Source organism: Sitophilus oryzae, unplaced genomic scaffold (assembly GCF_002938485.1).
Source record: "Sitophilus oryzae breed Bouriz unplaced genomic scaffold, Soryzae_2.0 scaffold_1436_pilon_pilon, whole genome shotgun sequence".
Classification (NCBI taxonomy): domain Eukaryota; kingdom Metazoa; phylum Arthropoda; class Insecta; order Coleoptera; family Curculionidae; genus Sitophilus; species Sitophilus oryzae.
The window spans coordinates 301904-318692 of record NW_022146100.1 but is presented as its reverse complement, the minus strand read 5'-3'; the positions used below and the strand labels follow the sequence as shown (position 1 = coordinate 318692).

The 16789-nt window shown below is 34.4% G+C and overlaps 1 protein-coding gene across 9 annotated transcripts in view; it reads left to right on the top strand.

The window, feature by feature from the left end:
* Nucleotides 1-16789, top strand: part of LOC115876391 (chromodomain-helicase-DNA-binding protein 8) — a 71555-nt gene that overhangs the window by 32647 nt on the left and 22119 nt on the right. For 6 of the 9 annotated variants that reach the window (XM_030892161.1, XM_030892154.1, XM_030892157.1 and 3 more), the window contains 2 exons: nucleotides 1868-2156; nucleotides 7863-8018. In XM_030892161.1, coding sequence (XP_030748021.1) covers nucleotides 1868-2156; nucleotides 7863-8018 — 445 coding nt within the window. The remainder of the gene's footprint in view (nucleotides 1-1867; nucleotides 2157-7862; nucleotides 8019-16789) is intronic. The other 3 variants (XM_030892160.1, XM_030892159.1, XM_030892155.1) reach the window with 2 other exon arrangements.

Sequence of the window (16789 nt, the reverse complement as noted above, 5' to 3'; positions counted from 1 at the left end):
TTTCCAAGACCGGTTTGAACTTCCAGTCTTTATCGATTTTTTTTTGTCTACACACTAACTGAATTTATAATTACTTGTTGCAAAGTTGTACGAACTGATTTTTATACCAATTCCAAAGCACCCAAAGTAATAAGTACCTTTTAAGAACCAGGACCCTGGTTTAGGGTACTAAAAAGTATTGTATGAGAGTTATCCTTTTATATTTAATAAAATACAGGTAATTATTGGGAAAACTGGAAATCGTCCGATTTTCACCAAAATTGATATACACACTATTTTGAGGTCGTAGATTACGAATCTGAACTTTTTTCTTGGCGGTCTCTTACCGTTTTTCAGAAAAACGGAAAATTATTTCAACATTGAATTTTTCTTTATTTCGGCCCTATAAAGTAATAATTTCACTATATTTTCATTATATTATAGTTTATCTAAAAGCCACACTTCATTGGCGATAGAAAAATGTCCAAAATTTTACTGAAAAACATTTTTCTTAACAAAATAACAAAGAAAAGTGAGACCAGATGGAAGTTTGACATTTGATATATCCTTCTTTCTCTCTCCTATGTAATGAGGGAGACAAATATATTCTAGACCTAATCTAGAAATTTGAAAATTTACAACGTTGCCATATCTTCTATTTTTTCGGGTGGTTAGGGATTTTAAATATTACCTATTATGAGATCGACAATAATTAAATATGCCTACCTATATACACAAAGTTACGCGGAAGAGTTTTGATTCCATTGGTTTCAACTTCTATGCGGAGGGGTTAATCTTTTTTTTGTTATATTTATAACCACGAAGTTGCACGAAAGAGTTTTGATTGCATTGGTTACAACTTTTTTGCGGAGGGAGTTAATCTTTTTTTGATATAATATAACAACAAAAGATTAACACCCTTCGCATGGAAATTGTAACCAATGCAATCAAAACTCTTTCGTGCAACTTCGTGGTTATAAATAGTCAGATCTCGTTGGTAAAATAGGAATTATGGGAGGGAGCCGTTCTTCTGGCGACCGCCTTTCGTAATCCCAGAATGAGCGAAAAAACACACTAAATTTAGGTTTAGCATTGGCAACTTTGCTTTAAATGCCAGAAACACATAACCAAACATTTTCAGACTGTTTACAAATTTATTACTATTATGCATAGAATTGATTAAAAAAGTAACAGAAAATAGCAATAACATCATTGTTTATTGAATACCTAAAAAAAACATGTGCTAGAAAACCTTAAAAATATGAGAAATTAAGAAAAATTCGATGTTGAAATAATTTTCCGTTTTTCTGAAAAACGGTAAGAGACCGCCAAGAATAAAACAAAAGATTGAAGAACGTTGTAAATTTTCAAATTTCTAGATTAGGTCTAGAATATATTTGTCTCTCTCATTACATAGGAGAGAGAAAGAAGGAAAAAATCAAATGTCAAACTTCCATCTGGTCTCAATTTTCTTTGTTATTTTGTTAAGAAAAATGTTTTTCAGTAAAATTTTGGACATTTTTCTATCCCCAATGAAGTGTGGCTTTTAGATAAACTATAATATAATGAAAATATAGTGAAATTATTACTTTATAGAGCCGAAATAAAAAAAAATTCGATGTTGAAATAATTTTCCGTTTTTCTGAGAAACGGTAAGAGACCGCCAAGAAAAAAGTTCAGATTCGTAATCTACGACCTCAAAATAGGGTGTATACCAATTTTGGTGAAAGTCTGACAATTTCCAGTTTTCCCAATAATTACCAAAATGTAAATTCAGATTTAGCATTTATCTATATTTAGACCAAGGGAAATTAAGTGTTCTTTTCTTTAATAGTTCAATCCCTACATGTAACCTTCTTGGCGGTAATATTTAGTGTTTTTTCAACAGCAACGACGACGATATGGACGACGACGACACCAACGAGGAGTCCAGCTTGAAGTCCAAAAACCGCGACGCCTCGGAAGGCAATTCCGAGATCGCGGAGCCGTCTCCGGGTCCGTCGGCTTGTTCTGAAAGCCAGCAGCTGGAAGGCGACGATTTGAAGGACGAGACTGGCGACGATAAGACACCTTGGCCTACCATAACTGACCTGAACACGAGGCTGCGAAGGGTTATTACGTCGTATCAGAGGAACTATCGTAAAGAGGAGCAGAAATTGCAGGCCACTAAGGCAAAGGTATAATACATATTTGTTTTATTTATGAAGTTGTTGGACGATGTGGAATTTATAATGAATTGTTTAGTAGAAGTTACTTTGCCTTTGTTTTGTAAGAATCATTTAGTCTTCATTGTCACATATCTAATAGAGAAATAACTACAATAGAGATAGTTTGGTTCCGCCATCTTTGTATCGCAGTTCCTATCTAATACTAAAACAGAAAGTCGGACTGATATCTGGAATATATACAGGGTTTTCAACGTTTCCTACGATGTTCTCTATGGGTATCTTGAAAACTACTGGAGATAGAGAGTCGGTTAAATGGGGAAAGAATTGCAGTTTTGTGGGGTCATAAATATGCGCCTTTCAGATATATGAAAAAGTTCATGGCTTACTAGATATTTTGAAAAAAACAAATATCGGCTATTTTAAAAATTGTCCCTAATTCTATTATAAGCTATTTTAGACAAAAAGTTTTCAAATATAAGTTGTAGATAATCACATCCTTAATGAGATCGTGTCCTGTTTTTTTCTAAAGCCTGTCATTTTTGACATATCACACAAACATATGTTTTTTTAAATGGAAACCATGGTTGGCCATGACTTCATAAAAAGCGGCATTTTTTAAGCTTTTTAGCGGTATAAGCTATAATATGTTTTCTTCGAAAAATTACTGAGTTATAGGCAATTTTTATCATTTTTAAACAATTTCACTTAGTTAGCCATGGAAACAAGTTCAATCGCCGTTACTCTCAGAAATGTGAAGCTGTCACATTCAAACTTTGTAAATTAAAATAAACAAAAATTGTAAATATGAATTTCTCAAATGAAGAAAAGCGTGTAGATACTCGCGCATTAATAGAGTGTTTCCAACATGACTTTCATTATGCTTTTAATGAAAGAAATGTTAAAAATTATTGATCTCATAATAATATAAACTCAGGGATAGGAAGCGGTGGACTAATTGCATGGGCTTCCTCGATCACCTGACCTATCCATTTTATATTTTTTTATGCGGTATGGTTAAAAATAAGGTTTACAAAAGAATTTATGAATTAAGAGAGGCACTCGAAGTGGCGGTACGAGAGAAGTTTAATTAAGTCAACCGGTCCTTTTGTGAGAATAGGTATATAATAATTCAGTTTTAAAAAGATGTAACTCACAACAATGGCGGATTTTTTGAACATTTTCTAAAATAACTTAAAGTGTATGCAGTGACTGCAGCGATATTATTTTTTTAAGTTTTAGTTTGTGTAATGTAAATTCTAAAGAACCGTTTAGTAATATATTCTGATTTTTTATAAGTTATAAATCACAAAAGAATAAGAATGCCTTGCAATCTAAGTGAAATTAGTCAAGAAAGATAAGTATTGGCTATAACTAAATTTAACTTTTCTAACAAGTCTCGAAAATCGTTCTCTAAAAAAACATAACATTCACCGATCAACGTATCCTCGAAAATGTATGGCCAAGAAAAGTTGTACCAATGCAAAAATGCTTTTCTTCATTTGAAAAATTCATATTTACAATTTTTGTTTACTTTAATTTACAAAGTTTGGATGTTGCAGCTTCACATTTATAAGAGCAAAGACGATTGTTTCCATGGCTAACTAAGTGAAATTATTTAAAAATTATAAGTATTGGCTATAACTCGATAATTTTTCGAAGAAAACAACTATGGTTTCCATTTAAAAAAACATATGTTTGTGTCAAATGTCAAAAATGACAGGCTTTAGAAAAAAAACGGAGGACACAATCTCATTAAGGATATGATTATCTACAACTTTTATCTGAAAACTTTTTGTCTAAAATAGCTTATAATGGAATTAGGGCCAATTTTTAAAATAGCCGAAATTTGTTTTTTTCTAAATATCTAGTAAGCCATGAACTTTTTCAAAAATCTGTAAGGCGCATATTTATGACCCTACAAAACTGCAATTCTTTCCCCGTTTAACCGACTCTCTATCTCCAGTAGTTTCCGAGATACCCATAGAGAACATCGTAGGAAACTCGCCCTGTATAACTAGCGTGTACCGGCGACTTCGTTCGCGTCGAATTAATCATTTGTAATGGTGATGATAAAGCAAAGCAAGAATTTCCATTAACATACAAACTGGGTAAAATTTTCTCACATTTATGTCAGCATGAGAAAAAACAATATGGCAATATTATTATATTGGTAATATTTGAGGGGTAGTTTCATCTCGTTGGAATTTGACTTTCGAAAAATCCGTTTGCCTAAAATAAGCTTTTTATGTCAAGCAGTTTAAGCAGAATCGTGGTTAAGAAATTACCTAACTTTTTGGAACACCCCGTATGATTTTTTAAAAAATTTCAAAATATGTAAAGAAAACAAATAAATTATGCTTGTTCAAGCGTTTTCCCGAAAGACTAACCGTTTTTTAAATAACAAATATTGTAATATTCGATGGGCGTTTTCACCCTCTTGGAATTTGAGATTCGAGAAACCCCTCCTTATCGAACCTCTACACCCCACAGTCAATCCGTTTGCCAAAAATCAGCTTTAAACGTCAAGCAGTTTAAGCAGAATCGTGATTACTCAATGGTCATATTTTATTGAACACCCTGTATAAATTTATAAAAAATCTTAAAATACATAAAACGACAAAATAAAATATACGTGTTTAAGAGTTTTTCCGAAAAACTCACCGGTTTTTAAATAAAAAATATTTTAATATTTGAGGGATAGTTTCACCCCCTTAGAATTCGAGTTTCGAAAAATCCCTTCTTATCGAACCTCTACACCCTAAAGTCAATCTGTCTTCCAAAAATCAGCTTTTTACGTCAAGCTCTTTAAGCAGGATCGTGATTAATCAATGACCAGATTTTTCGAAACACCCTGTATACATTTTTAAAAATCTTAAAATATGTAAAAAAATCAAAATAAAATATACGTGTTTGAGCGTTTTTTCGGAAACTTGACCGTTTTTTAAATAAAAAATATTGTAATATTTGAGGGGTGGTTTCACCCTTTTGGAACTGGAATTTCGAAAAATCCCTTCTTATCGAACCTCTACACCCTAGAATCAACCTGTATGCCAAAATTGAGCTTCTTACGTTGAGTGGTTTGAGCAGGATCGTGATTAATCAGTATGTCAGTCACTTAAGGATTTTATATATTAGTATAGATTAGTTCTGTCAGTATACTAAGTCCAAGTATGAAAAAAAAATCCTTTGCCTCCGGCACAGATACCGCCACGTTATGGAAATGGCTCAAAACAAAACAAAATTGAACGAGGCAACAAAAAACGCCAAAATAAATCCCCCTCGCCCTCCCCACGAGTAGTTTTCAGGCGCTTTTAAGAATCGAATGTAGATCGAGGCAAACCCAAGTAAGTCGAGACAACTGGAAATAAATCGAAATGCGTTCAAAGTTGGGCGACGAAATGCAACGTTAAAACTAACTACGTTTAATTTTTTAATAAAAACCTTTTTTTTTAATAAGAAGCCTGTCTAGCAAGAGAGAAGTCAATTTTGACAGACCACGTCCAAAAATTGATTGAGAAGACTACTTTTGAATCAGAAAGACTTCGAAAGATTTTTTTTATAAAATAAAGGCAATGCAAATTCACAAAACAGATCGTTACATTTTTATTTTTATCTCATATATTGTTACACTTGATTAAATTGGGCCAAAATATTCCTTCTTTATTATACATGGGCACGTTTTTATACATAATTATTTCTTTAATTAATGGTCGTTTATACGGTTAAAAAATTGCCATGTATTAGCCAGAAAAGGTAAGTTTTTTTCACCTTTTTAAAGTTTAAAAACTTGTTGTTTTCCGCTCAATATGGCTCAGATAGACTGTTTAGAGGCTTTGCTTGAGTTGTGTTAAATATATATTTTGTAGGATTTTCAAATATTAATTGTGTCCTAATTTAGACAAGATATTTATTGTTTACTCGTTTTATATCTATTTTTATATAACGAATTCTCATTTTATCGTTTTATTGTCTGTGGATTTGTAAAATTTGTCTAAAATTAGTTTTGGAACACCTACGTCAATGGTTTTGGTTTGATTAGACAAATTTTGCAATATTCTGATATTCTTTGATGGCTCTTGATATTGTATTTCTATGTGTTATAAAAAAAGCAGAAAACAACCCTTTAGGTATTTTAGAAAATGATTGTTTTACCTCTATTTTCCTAATATTTTCGAACCTCTTTATATAGGAAACAACAGACTAATGAACACTAATATCCAAATTTTAAATAAGACAATATCAAGATACGAGGCATGTTTTTTAAGTAAGTACCGTTTTGGAATTAAAAAAAAACGTGCAAAGATATCGCAATAATTTTATTTTTACATGAAAACCTGTATCTTAATCTACTTTTCTACATAATTTCCGTGAATATTGAGGCACTTGTCATAACGTGGCACCAGTTTTTCAATACCCTCCTCATAAAATTCTACCGCCTGACTGGTTAACCACTGTATCACAACTGTTTTGACTTCGTTATCGTCTTGAAGACGCTGACCGCCCAGGTGTTTCTTCAAGTGCAGGAATAAATGGTAGTCACTGGGCGCCAGATCAGGGCTGTATGGAGGATGATCAGAGTTTCCCATTTAAAAGATTTGATGAGATCTTTGGTCCGATTAGCCACATGTGGACGGGCATTATCATGCAGCAAAACAATACCCTTACTCAACTTGCCACGTCTTTTGTTTTGGATTGCACGGCGCAGATTGTTCAATGTCTCACAATAAGATGCTGCCTTGATTGTCTCATTACGAGGCAGAAACTCCACTAGCAATACTCCTTTTCTGTCCCAAAAAACTGCACATGATTCTCCGGGCAGAAATTGTTTGCTTAAACTTCACTGTTTTGGGTGATGATGAATGTCGCCATTCCATGGACTGTTGTTTCGATTCTGGTGTTTCGTAGGCCACCCATGTTTCGTCACCAGTAACAATTTTGTCTAAAAAATCTTCACCTTCATTGTGGTACTGCTCAAGGAAAGTCAATGCACTGCCTAAACGTTGGGTTTTGTGCAAATCCATCAACATTTTCGGAACCCAACGTGAACACAATTTCCGGTAATTCAAGTTCTCGGTCACAATGCGATACAAAACACTACGAGAACATTGAGGAAAGTAGTCGCACAATGATGAAATTGTAAAGCGTCTGTTTTCTTTCACCTCTTTGTCCACTTTCTGCACCGAATCTTCATTAACGACCGAAGGACGCCCACTCCGTTCTTCATCATGCACATTTGTGCGGCCATCTTTAAATGCTCTCACCCTTTTCCTTACCATTCCATCACTCATAATGGTTTGTCCGTAAACTTCACAGATCTCACGATGAATATCGATCGGTTTTACGCCTTTAGCACTAAGAAATCGTATGACAGCCCGTACTTCACAATCGGCGGGGCTCACGATTGTCGGAGGCATCTTAAACACTCAATAAACAACGTATACAATGAAGAATCAGACTGTACTGGCGTCTGTGCATAGACAAGAGATGTAGGTAACCAGCGCGCATGCGCGGAACGCCGACCGTAGCGCTGCGCCGGCGGAATCGCAAAACGGTACTTACTTAAAAAACATGCCTCGTATATCAAATAATATCGTATGGTCATCATCAGTTCATCTATCTACCCCCCTACATACCATCTTCTCTTGTGCACATCCGTTGCATGAGCGTCGTGGCTGTTTGTGGGTAGATTAGTATTTTTCGTGCACCTTGCCGCAGCAGCAACAACAGCAGCAGCAGCAGCCGTCTGTAGACTCCGCGAGCCTGTCCTCGCCGTTAGCCGCCTTGGCCCAAGTGTCACAACAGTTCGATTCACGCGACGCAGCCTCTATAGGTTTAAGTTGGGACTTGCAACAGTTGGCTATGTATCTCCTGGTAAGTCCTTTTTTCGAAAATCTTTATGTCTTAACGTTAACAGTGTGCTTTATAACGTTTTCCTATGTACATACTAATCCCTAATTGTATTAAAGTGCGTATACATTAACGCGCTGTGCCGCGAACGCGACAATCGTGCACCTCCCTACGTTTATGTTAATAGTGGTTTTAAAGTTACGCGATTTAATTAAGCTCATAGATGCCTATCAAGGCCAATCCCTATTGTGGGAGCCATGTTATACATTTATAGTCTGCCCAACGACAAGATCCTTGACAGTGATAGATGTTTCTGTCATTTTAATTTCAAATACACACACCGGAAAAGTCTAGGGATATTACAATTTTATCCAGCCATCGTCAGTAATTTTATTATTTGCATTTCTGATATAATAAAATTAAAATAAACAAATAGTTTACAGGACGTATTGGAAATAAAAATGCGAAATTTACCGAATTTTTCAAATTTACCTTGATTTTTATTGAACTCAAAAAAATACACACATTTTTTTTTATTCTAAACTGTGAATTTAAAAAAAAATGATAAAACCATTTTTACTTAATAAAGGGTATGGCCTCCTCTACTGTTCATTACAGCCCTACATCGTCTCTCCATGCTCCTGATCAGGTTGTCGATCTCTTCTTGAGGTACAGCCTGCCACGCTGCATTCACGGCCCGAACCAGATTCCTACGAGTTTCACGAGGCATACCCGTTCTCAAAATTATTCTTTGGATCGCGTCCCATACGTGCTCGATGGGGTTGAGGTCAGGAGATTGTGCCGGCCAGTGTAAGATGTTTAATTGATGAGCATTGATAAACTCACTTACCATTCTGGCTGTATGAGGCCGTGGATTGTCATGCATGAGAATGAATTTTTTCCCAAAACCATTGGCATATGGTAACACGACAGGCTCAAGATTTAAATCACGATATGGGATTCCCGTTAGAAACCTTTCAAGAAAAACCAGATCGGTTTTTCGGCCTAACTGGACTCCTTCCCAGACCATAACTGTTCCACCTTGATAAGGGTGCACTTCCTGAACATGATCCAACCGAATAAGATTTCCCGGTTCTCTCCATACCCTAAGCCTTCTCGAATCCGGATGAATTCCAAAGCGTGACTCATCCGTGAAGAGAACATTGGCCCATTGTTCATTCGACCACTGAACATGATCTTGAGCCCACAAATATCGTACCTCTCGATTTCCTCTCGTTAAGGGTTGAGCTCTCCAGGGGCGTCTGCTTCTTTAGTTGACCTCTCTTAATCTATTGCGAACAGTGTCAGGAATAACGGTTACATTATGTGTTTCCTAAGCTCTGGTGCTGTAAGAGTCGGTCGGCGTTGAGCATTTAATTGTAAAAAATGATCTTGCTGAGGGGTAGTAATGCGATGTCGCCCTGTGTGCCTTTCAGCAACATCACCACTTTCACGGTAGCGTGCACTTAATCGCGATATTACACTTTGCGTTGTATTTAATGCTCTAGCTACGTCGATTTGGCGCATTCCAGCTTCGAGCATACCCATGGCCCTTAGCATTTCGTCACTGTTAAGATGTCTACGCTCCATAATGTCGTTTAATACTAAACAGAGTTATTTGAATGGATTCTGACCAGTTATCATAAAAACATAGCCAGTACAGGTTAAATTCGAACAATTGATACTAGGTGCTTTTTATACATTTGACAAAAATGCACAAACACTTCTGCAAATATCCCAAATTTAGAAATAACTGTAAGAAAGAAGTAGAAAGAATCGGCCTACAAATATGTGGTTGTTTATTCAAAACATTTATTTTTAACTTTAATAAAATGATATCCCTAGATTTTTCCGGTGTGTGTAGTTTATTTTATTTTACAAAGAAATAAGTTGGTACAACTGGAACGCGGTGCAGGAAATTAATATATTTAAAATTTGACTGACAAGTGATTACTTCAAAATATTGTGAAAAAAACTGTATAAAACTGAAAAAAAAGTAATCGAGTTATTTTATTTAAAAAAACGGTATGTACAAAACAAACAATAACAAAACACCACATACTAAAAAAATATAAAAAAACTATTTTTTACTTTCAAGCTTGAAGAAACTTCCCGCATTTATTATTATATTTATCAATATAACTTATGTACAAATACAAATTTGTAATATTCCACAGGAATAAATAAAACAAACTATTTTATTTACAACACTTACCAAATTTTATACCTTAAAGATTGATTAATTAACTTTAATCTTAATTTTTTTAAACCAGTACCTTTTGACATTATTTTTCTGCAGTACTAAAATCCATTATTTACCTATCGTGTGATGTCGATATTTTACTATATAAAAACTCCAGTTTTTAGTATATGTTTAGTACGATCCTTGTACCATATACGAGATACTCACTTATCTACGACGAGATGGTATACAAACTTTATTGGTGTATAAGACTTTCTGCCTGGGCAGCAAGTATTAACTATAAACTGTGCTTCTGGGTCTACAGTTAATTTTCCCTCCACTTGACTTCAAAAGACACAAAACACACCTAATAACACGAATCAAAATGCATCATCTTCCAAAACGCAGATATTTGACATAAGTTGACACAAAATGATAACCTATAATTTGGCAAGACTTTGACAAGCCTCAAAAATCTAAAGGCGAGTTCATACGCATCGGCGTCCGTTTGTCGTTCATCGTTCCATCAAACCAATAAAATTGAAATATGATCTGTCATTTTTGAAATAAACCAATAAAACTGGTTAGAAACAACAAGAGATGACGCATGACGGATTTATATTTAAACCCATCCATAGTTAACTTAAAAAATATTAGAAACTTTTTTTAGTAAAATAAATAGATTGGTATGGGACGTCATCTGCTTTTCTTCTGTCATCGTCTGTCGAAATCTTACCTGAGAAAAAAAAACAGAGTATATAGTTCGTGAACGAACTAGCTCCAATGAACTATTTAGACCCCGGAACGAAAGGAACTAGTTACCGGCTTCTCAAAGTACTAGTTCCTCAGGGAAGAACTAGCACTAAGGAACTAGTTCCTCTCAGTTCCTCCCAAGAAACTAGAATACCACCTCTAGATACCCACCTGTCTTGGTCCAAAAGTGCATTGCAGAAATTAGTATCCTCTTTTGAAATATAAGGACCAATCTTATGCGAGAGGTTCTCGAAGTCAGTTGGTGACATACTATTGAAATTTTTATAGTAACCATTAACTTACTGATACTTCTCCAGCTTAGCTCCGTTTTATAACATTTTTTTGAAAAGTCGGCGTGCCACCAACGTCGTTTTTTTTCTTTTTTTTTCCAAGCTTGTTGCTATTAACAGAGCCGCACTACTCATCACATGATTAACGGCTAAATGAATATTCACGGGTTTCCTATGAATCGTGGGAGGTTCGTTAAAATAACAAGAGCAACGTACGACCTCCAGTGAACGAGCAGATCGCACACTAATGTATACGCACTTTTAGACTATTACGATTAAAAAATACTGGTACAGCTTTCTTGTATTTTAAATAAGTGTCGAACGTATGGGTTCTTATATACAAAACTTTCAAGAAGTTCCGGATGGGCTGAAGAATATTTTTTACAGTTTATTGAGAATCAAAAACGATTTTATTGGTAATGCCCAGAAGCGGTCTTTGAATTGTAACTGAAATTCTAACCCGGTCAACAATGTCAGCTAATGAACCCCAACACAAAATAAAGTTAATTTACAGGCCTCTTTTTTCGTGAGGATACAATCGGGAAGACGTGATTGTACAATATGTTCTATGCGACTGCAAGATCCTTTCGTCCATTTTTGGTGGAGTCTGTCCTAAGAAAAATCCTATCCTATCCTCGTCTATTTAGAGGAATCGGTTCGAAATATCTAGTGCGTCTCCTGTAGCCCGTCCCCAAATATGCCGAAATCAAATTGTTAGTCTCACACTGATGAAGATATTAACGAAACGTCGCATCCAACTTTGTCGCCCCTGTGTGGGACCGTGAGCAACGTCGCTCACATAGCCTACCCACCAAATTTGGTCGCGATCGGACGACATAAACTTATGACGTTTCTTACGTCAAAGCTAATTGTCACAGTGACACGAATCGGTTAAGTTGGGCTTGGTCCAATCTATCGACATACCAAATTTCATTGAAATCGGACGATTTTTTGATTTGATTCATTGATGATGGGGTTTCGTAGTGCACGAAACGTCGTCAAAATATCATGAAAAGATGTGGCTCTTCGAGCGCCATCTACATTCCGAGTTTCAGCTCCCTGGCTCACACAGGGCCCGAGTTACGACGCTCCGTCGTAACCTCCGATCGTTACCACTTTTCCTCTCGCGTCTAGTGTGTCAAGGCCTTCAATTTCCATCCTTCAACTCCCATCGCGTGTAAAGAAGTTTTACTTGAGAAAATATATATGTATGTGACAATATAACTCGTTCTTCTTCTTAGGCCGCCGTCTCCCTTCGGAGGTTGGCGATCCAACTGGCTATGATGGTGCGTGAAAAAAACCTTTGAAAATTTCGATCGAAGTTCTTCCGAACCAACGACGCAGATCTTTAAGCCAGGAGTTTTGCCTTCTTCCCACTGATCTCCTGCCCTCAATTTTGCCTTCGATGACCAGTCTGAGTACCTCGTATCGATCACCTCTCATGATGTGACCGACGTACTGTAACTTCCTTTCCTTCACTGTTGCTAGGAGCTCTTTAACTTTGCCCATCTGCCTGAGTACCTCCTCATTTGTCACTCTATCCATCCAGGATATACGCAGCATACGACGATACAAGTACATCTCAAAAACGTTAATGCGGTTTTCCAATGTCTGATTGAGTATCCCACTCTCAGAGCCGTAGAGAAATACTGGAAAGATGTAGCAACGCAGCATACAGTACGTCTGTCCGTTCTGTAGCTACGGGGTATCCGTGAGAGGGGAAACGATATTCTCTCGATGTTTTTCGTAAAAAATTAGACGACGCGTCCCATCAATAAAAATTCGACAAATTTGCAAGTAGCCAATAAAATGAGTGGGCGGAGCGATTTGCGGTGACGTACTCGTCAAGTCGGCGTATAAAATATATTGCTGTTTATTTAAATGTTTTTTGTCCGCATTCCTTTCATAGACACAGATCCAGCAGACGTACTGTACGTATGCGCAGTTCGAGGCTTAGATCTCGGCTGGAGAAGAGGATTTTCATGGAAGCAAAAGTACGTCTGGCCTGTTCGATCTTCGCTAAAATTTCAGTTTTGGGGTCGCAAGCGTCGTTAACTCGTTCATAAAAACTATTGAAGTTAGGATATTCGTCGCAAAATTATTATACAGGGTGTCCCAGAAATAAGTGCTAGAATTTTAAGGGGTGGTAGATCTCGATAAAAGAAACATATTTTCTCTTTATCGTTTTTCAATTATGTCCAAAATAACGGAGTTATTTTACTTTGAAAATTTCAAAAAAAAATATTTTTTGCTAAAATTTTGAGAACCACTGGATCTTTTCTGGACTTTCTTTCTTGTAAATTTAATATACTACCTATGTTGCCATATTATCAAGAAATTATGTTTTTTAACTAAAAACTAAAAAAAATCAAATTTTTTTTTTAAAATTCCGAATTTTCAAATTTTTTTTTCGCGAAAAAAACCTCATAGGCGTGTTTCTGGGGTTGAACTATACTCCCAGTTAAAACACTTGCACTTATTTCTGGGACACCCTGTATTGGTTTCCTATTACACGTTTGGTTAGCTGGCTCTAACTGGAGAGTAACATCTTGTATTCTTTACCTTTTTCTTATCAGCAATAACTCTCAATATCATAGCAGTAGAGTCTGTCCAATGAAGTCATCGAAGAATTCGACAGACATTGTCACTGTCGTTATTAATATATGCGATTTTTCACGGCTTGTTTTACCAAATTTACCAAATAATTATGTCAATATAATATTTGAAAAGAACTACCTTGATTAAACTGCCTTAGCTACTCCCAATTTACGTAATAAGTTACCTAAATTTATTAGGCGGGTTTTTGAATAAAGAAATGTCCCAGTAATTTTTGACCATAATGGTACTTGTTCACATAAAAAATGGCATTGCATTAAGTCAAAGAATCCTTAGACAACAAAAGTGTTTAGATCGGAAATCGATTATGTAAACTACAGTATCAACGGTAGTGTACTATTATTACTTTAATGCTAATATTTTCGTGTTAAATTGACAGAAAATGCCATTAATTTGTCTGTCTTTAGTCTTAGAGAATTGTGTGGAATTTGAAATTTGTTTTTGTTAATATCTAAGGTCAGGAATGCCTTTTTAATAGATAAGTATCTCATCTCACCCTGAGTAAGTTGTTTCAAGTAAAATTTTGTTTTTTTATTAAGAGAAAATTTTATTGATATAATTAATAATATTCATTATTGTAAAATATTCACTAAAAACAATAATATATAGTCTGTGAAACGAATAACTTTGAATTTGACAGTTCCCGCGGGCTTTTTTAGTGTTAATTTTATTAGGTTAGCAACTTGCGGCCATGCTGACGCAATGCCGTCTCTAATAGAACAGCCTCGGAACGAGATTTATGACGTCACGCTAGTTACATACTACAGATTAATATTTTGTAGAATACATGGAAAACATAATTATTCCTCGTATTTATGGTTTGTATTTTAAAAATGATATAGTTTACATGAAACATACATAATATACTGTTAATATAAATAAGTTAACATAAAAAAAAAATATATATATACAGTTAATAAATAAAAACGCTGATTAAGTTTTCATTTGGTTTTTCATTATTTTTTTTGGTTTAAAAAAAACGTTTCGGCTAACATTATAGCCTTAATCAGTGCTGTGTCATATGATTTTTTTTCCTTTTAAACCAACAAAAATAATGAAAAACCACATGAAAATTTAATCAGCGTTTTCCCCGAACCTAAATCCCAAGAAAATCAAAAATTTTAGAATAATTTGACATATAAAATGACAGCGATCTTTATTTCATAGCCATCTCTGACGCCTTTTTTTCTATGATATTGTATTATTTGCAAATATATAATTTTTCGAACATTAATACTTGCAAAATATTAAATTCAATAAATTTTGTGAATGCAAATAATAATATATCACTATTAGTAGATATTGAATGTTTTTTTGTTAAATTAAATCGATTTTGAAACCAAAATTTAAAATATATTTTACATTTTACCCATTATGTTATGTACCTATTCATTATTTGTATATTGTAAAACATTTGCTGCATTTGTATGGTTCATAGTTTATTTGCCAAAGTATTTATTACTATAAATAGGTATATATTATATTATATTTATTAACTGTATATTATGTATATTTCATGTAAACTATATCATTTTTAAAATACAAATCAAAAACACGAGGAATAATTATATTTTCCATGTATTCTACAACATATTTATTAATCCGTAGTATCTAACTAGCGTGACGTCATAAATCTCGTCCGAGGCTGTTCTATTAGAGACGGCATTGGTCTGAAATTTAGAAATGCCAAAAGCTGATGACATTTGACTTTTGACAATTATGCCATTTCGTGTTGATTTTTGCAAGAAGAGGCAGAACTGTGACTTGTTTTATAATTTTCCTTTTCTATTTCACGAAAGTAAAAAGAGTTACCTATCTGATTCGTTCAGGCACTCAATTTAAAGAATATCAGTAACTTTTTTGATAATTATATTTGCTTTTGATGATTATATTTGCCAGGTTGGTAAAAAATAACGGTCAAAATTCAAAGTTATTCATTTTATAGACTATAGTACATCAAATAATATTTAATTATAGTGAACAAATTAATAAAGATATATTTAAAATCTCATATAATATTTTTAATTGGCTATGACAATATTGGATAAAAATAAATAGTTATGTTGAACATTTTCCTCACACGGCATCATTTGTTTAGATCTCGTTTTGTAAATACTTTAAGTCGATTATCTAAATAATAATCGTTTTTTTTTTAATTTATTGCGTGAAGTTGAATTTTATATATACAAATACTGTTGTTTAAATACGTGATGCAATAAATAGCAAGGTTATTCAATTATTACAAAATGTAATAATTCAGAGTGTCCTGATTTTACTATATTCGACGTATCTTAATTTTTTTTATCAACTGTTGTAATTTTTAAAGGTAAATTAGTAAGTGGTATGTACACGATATTTTGTCTTAATTTTTTGTTTTAACTAATTAATCTAACCCACTTCTAGGTATTTATTAGCTTTGTTCGCGGATGAATTTGTGAACCATTTCACAGTTAATTAAAAGCGCATGTGCAGTTACAGTGCTTCACACGGATTTATTAATTGGTTTCGATATTTGACATCTCAGTAGCCTTTCAGCTGGCATAGCTGAAACGAAAATTCAGTATATCATAACAATTTATTTTATAACTTCATAAAAATTTATTTTATATTACCTACTCATCAAAATTAAAACTAAATCACCACAATACACCAAAACACTTTTACTTTTACACTGGACGCGCGTTTCGCTAACCATGTTAGCATCATCAGCAGATGATTATAAACTAACCTACAATCTACAAGTTGAGCGTTTATATACTCGCTCAGTGGGCACGGCAAGATCTAGCCAACCGAGACAGAGCCCACCGACTGTAACAGTTAGATTTCCGCCACTAGAGTAGTAGGAACAAAGAACTTGAAGGAATTGGACCGTTGTCTCTGTTCATACTATCTTTACATTTATTAATTCTGATGCTTTCATATGCATCTAATTACCTGTAATTTGAGCCTTGTTT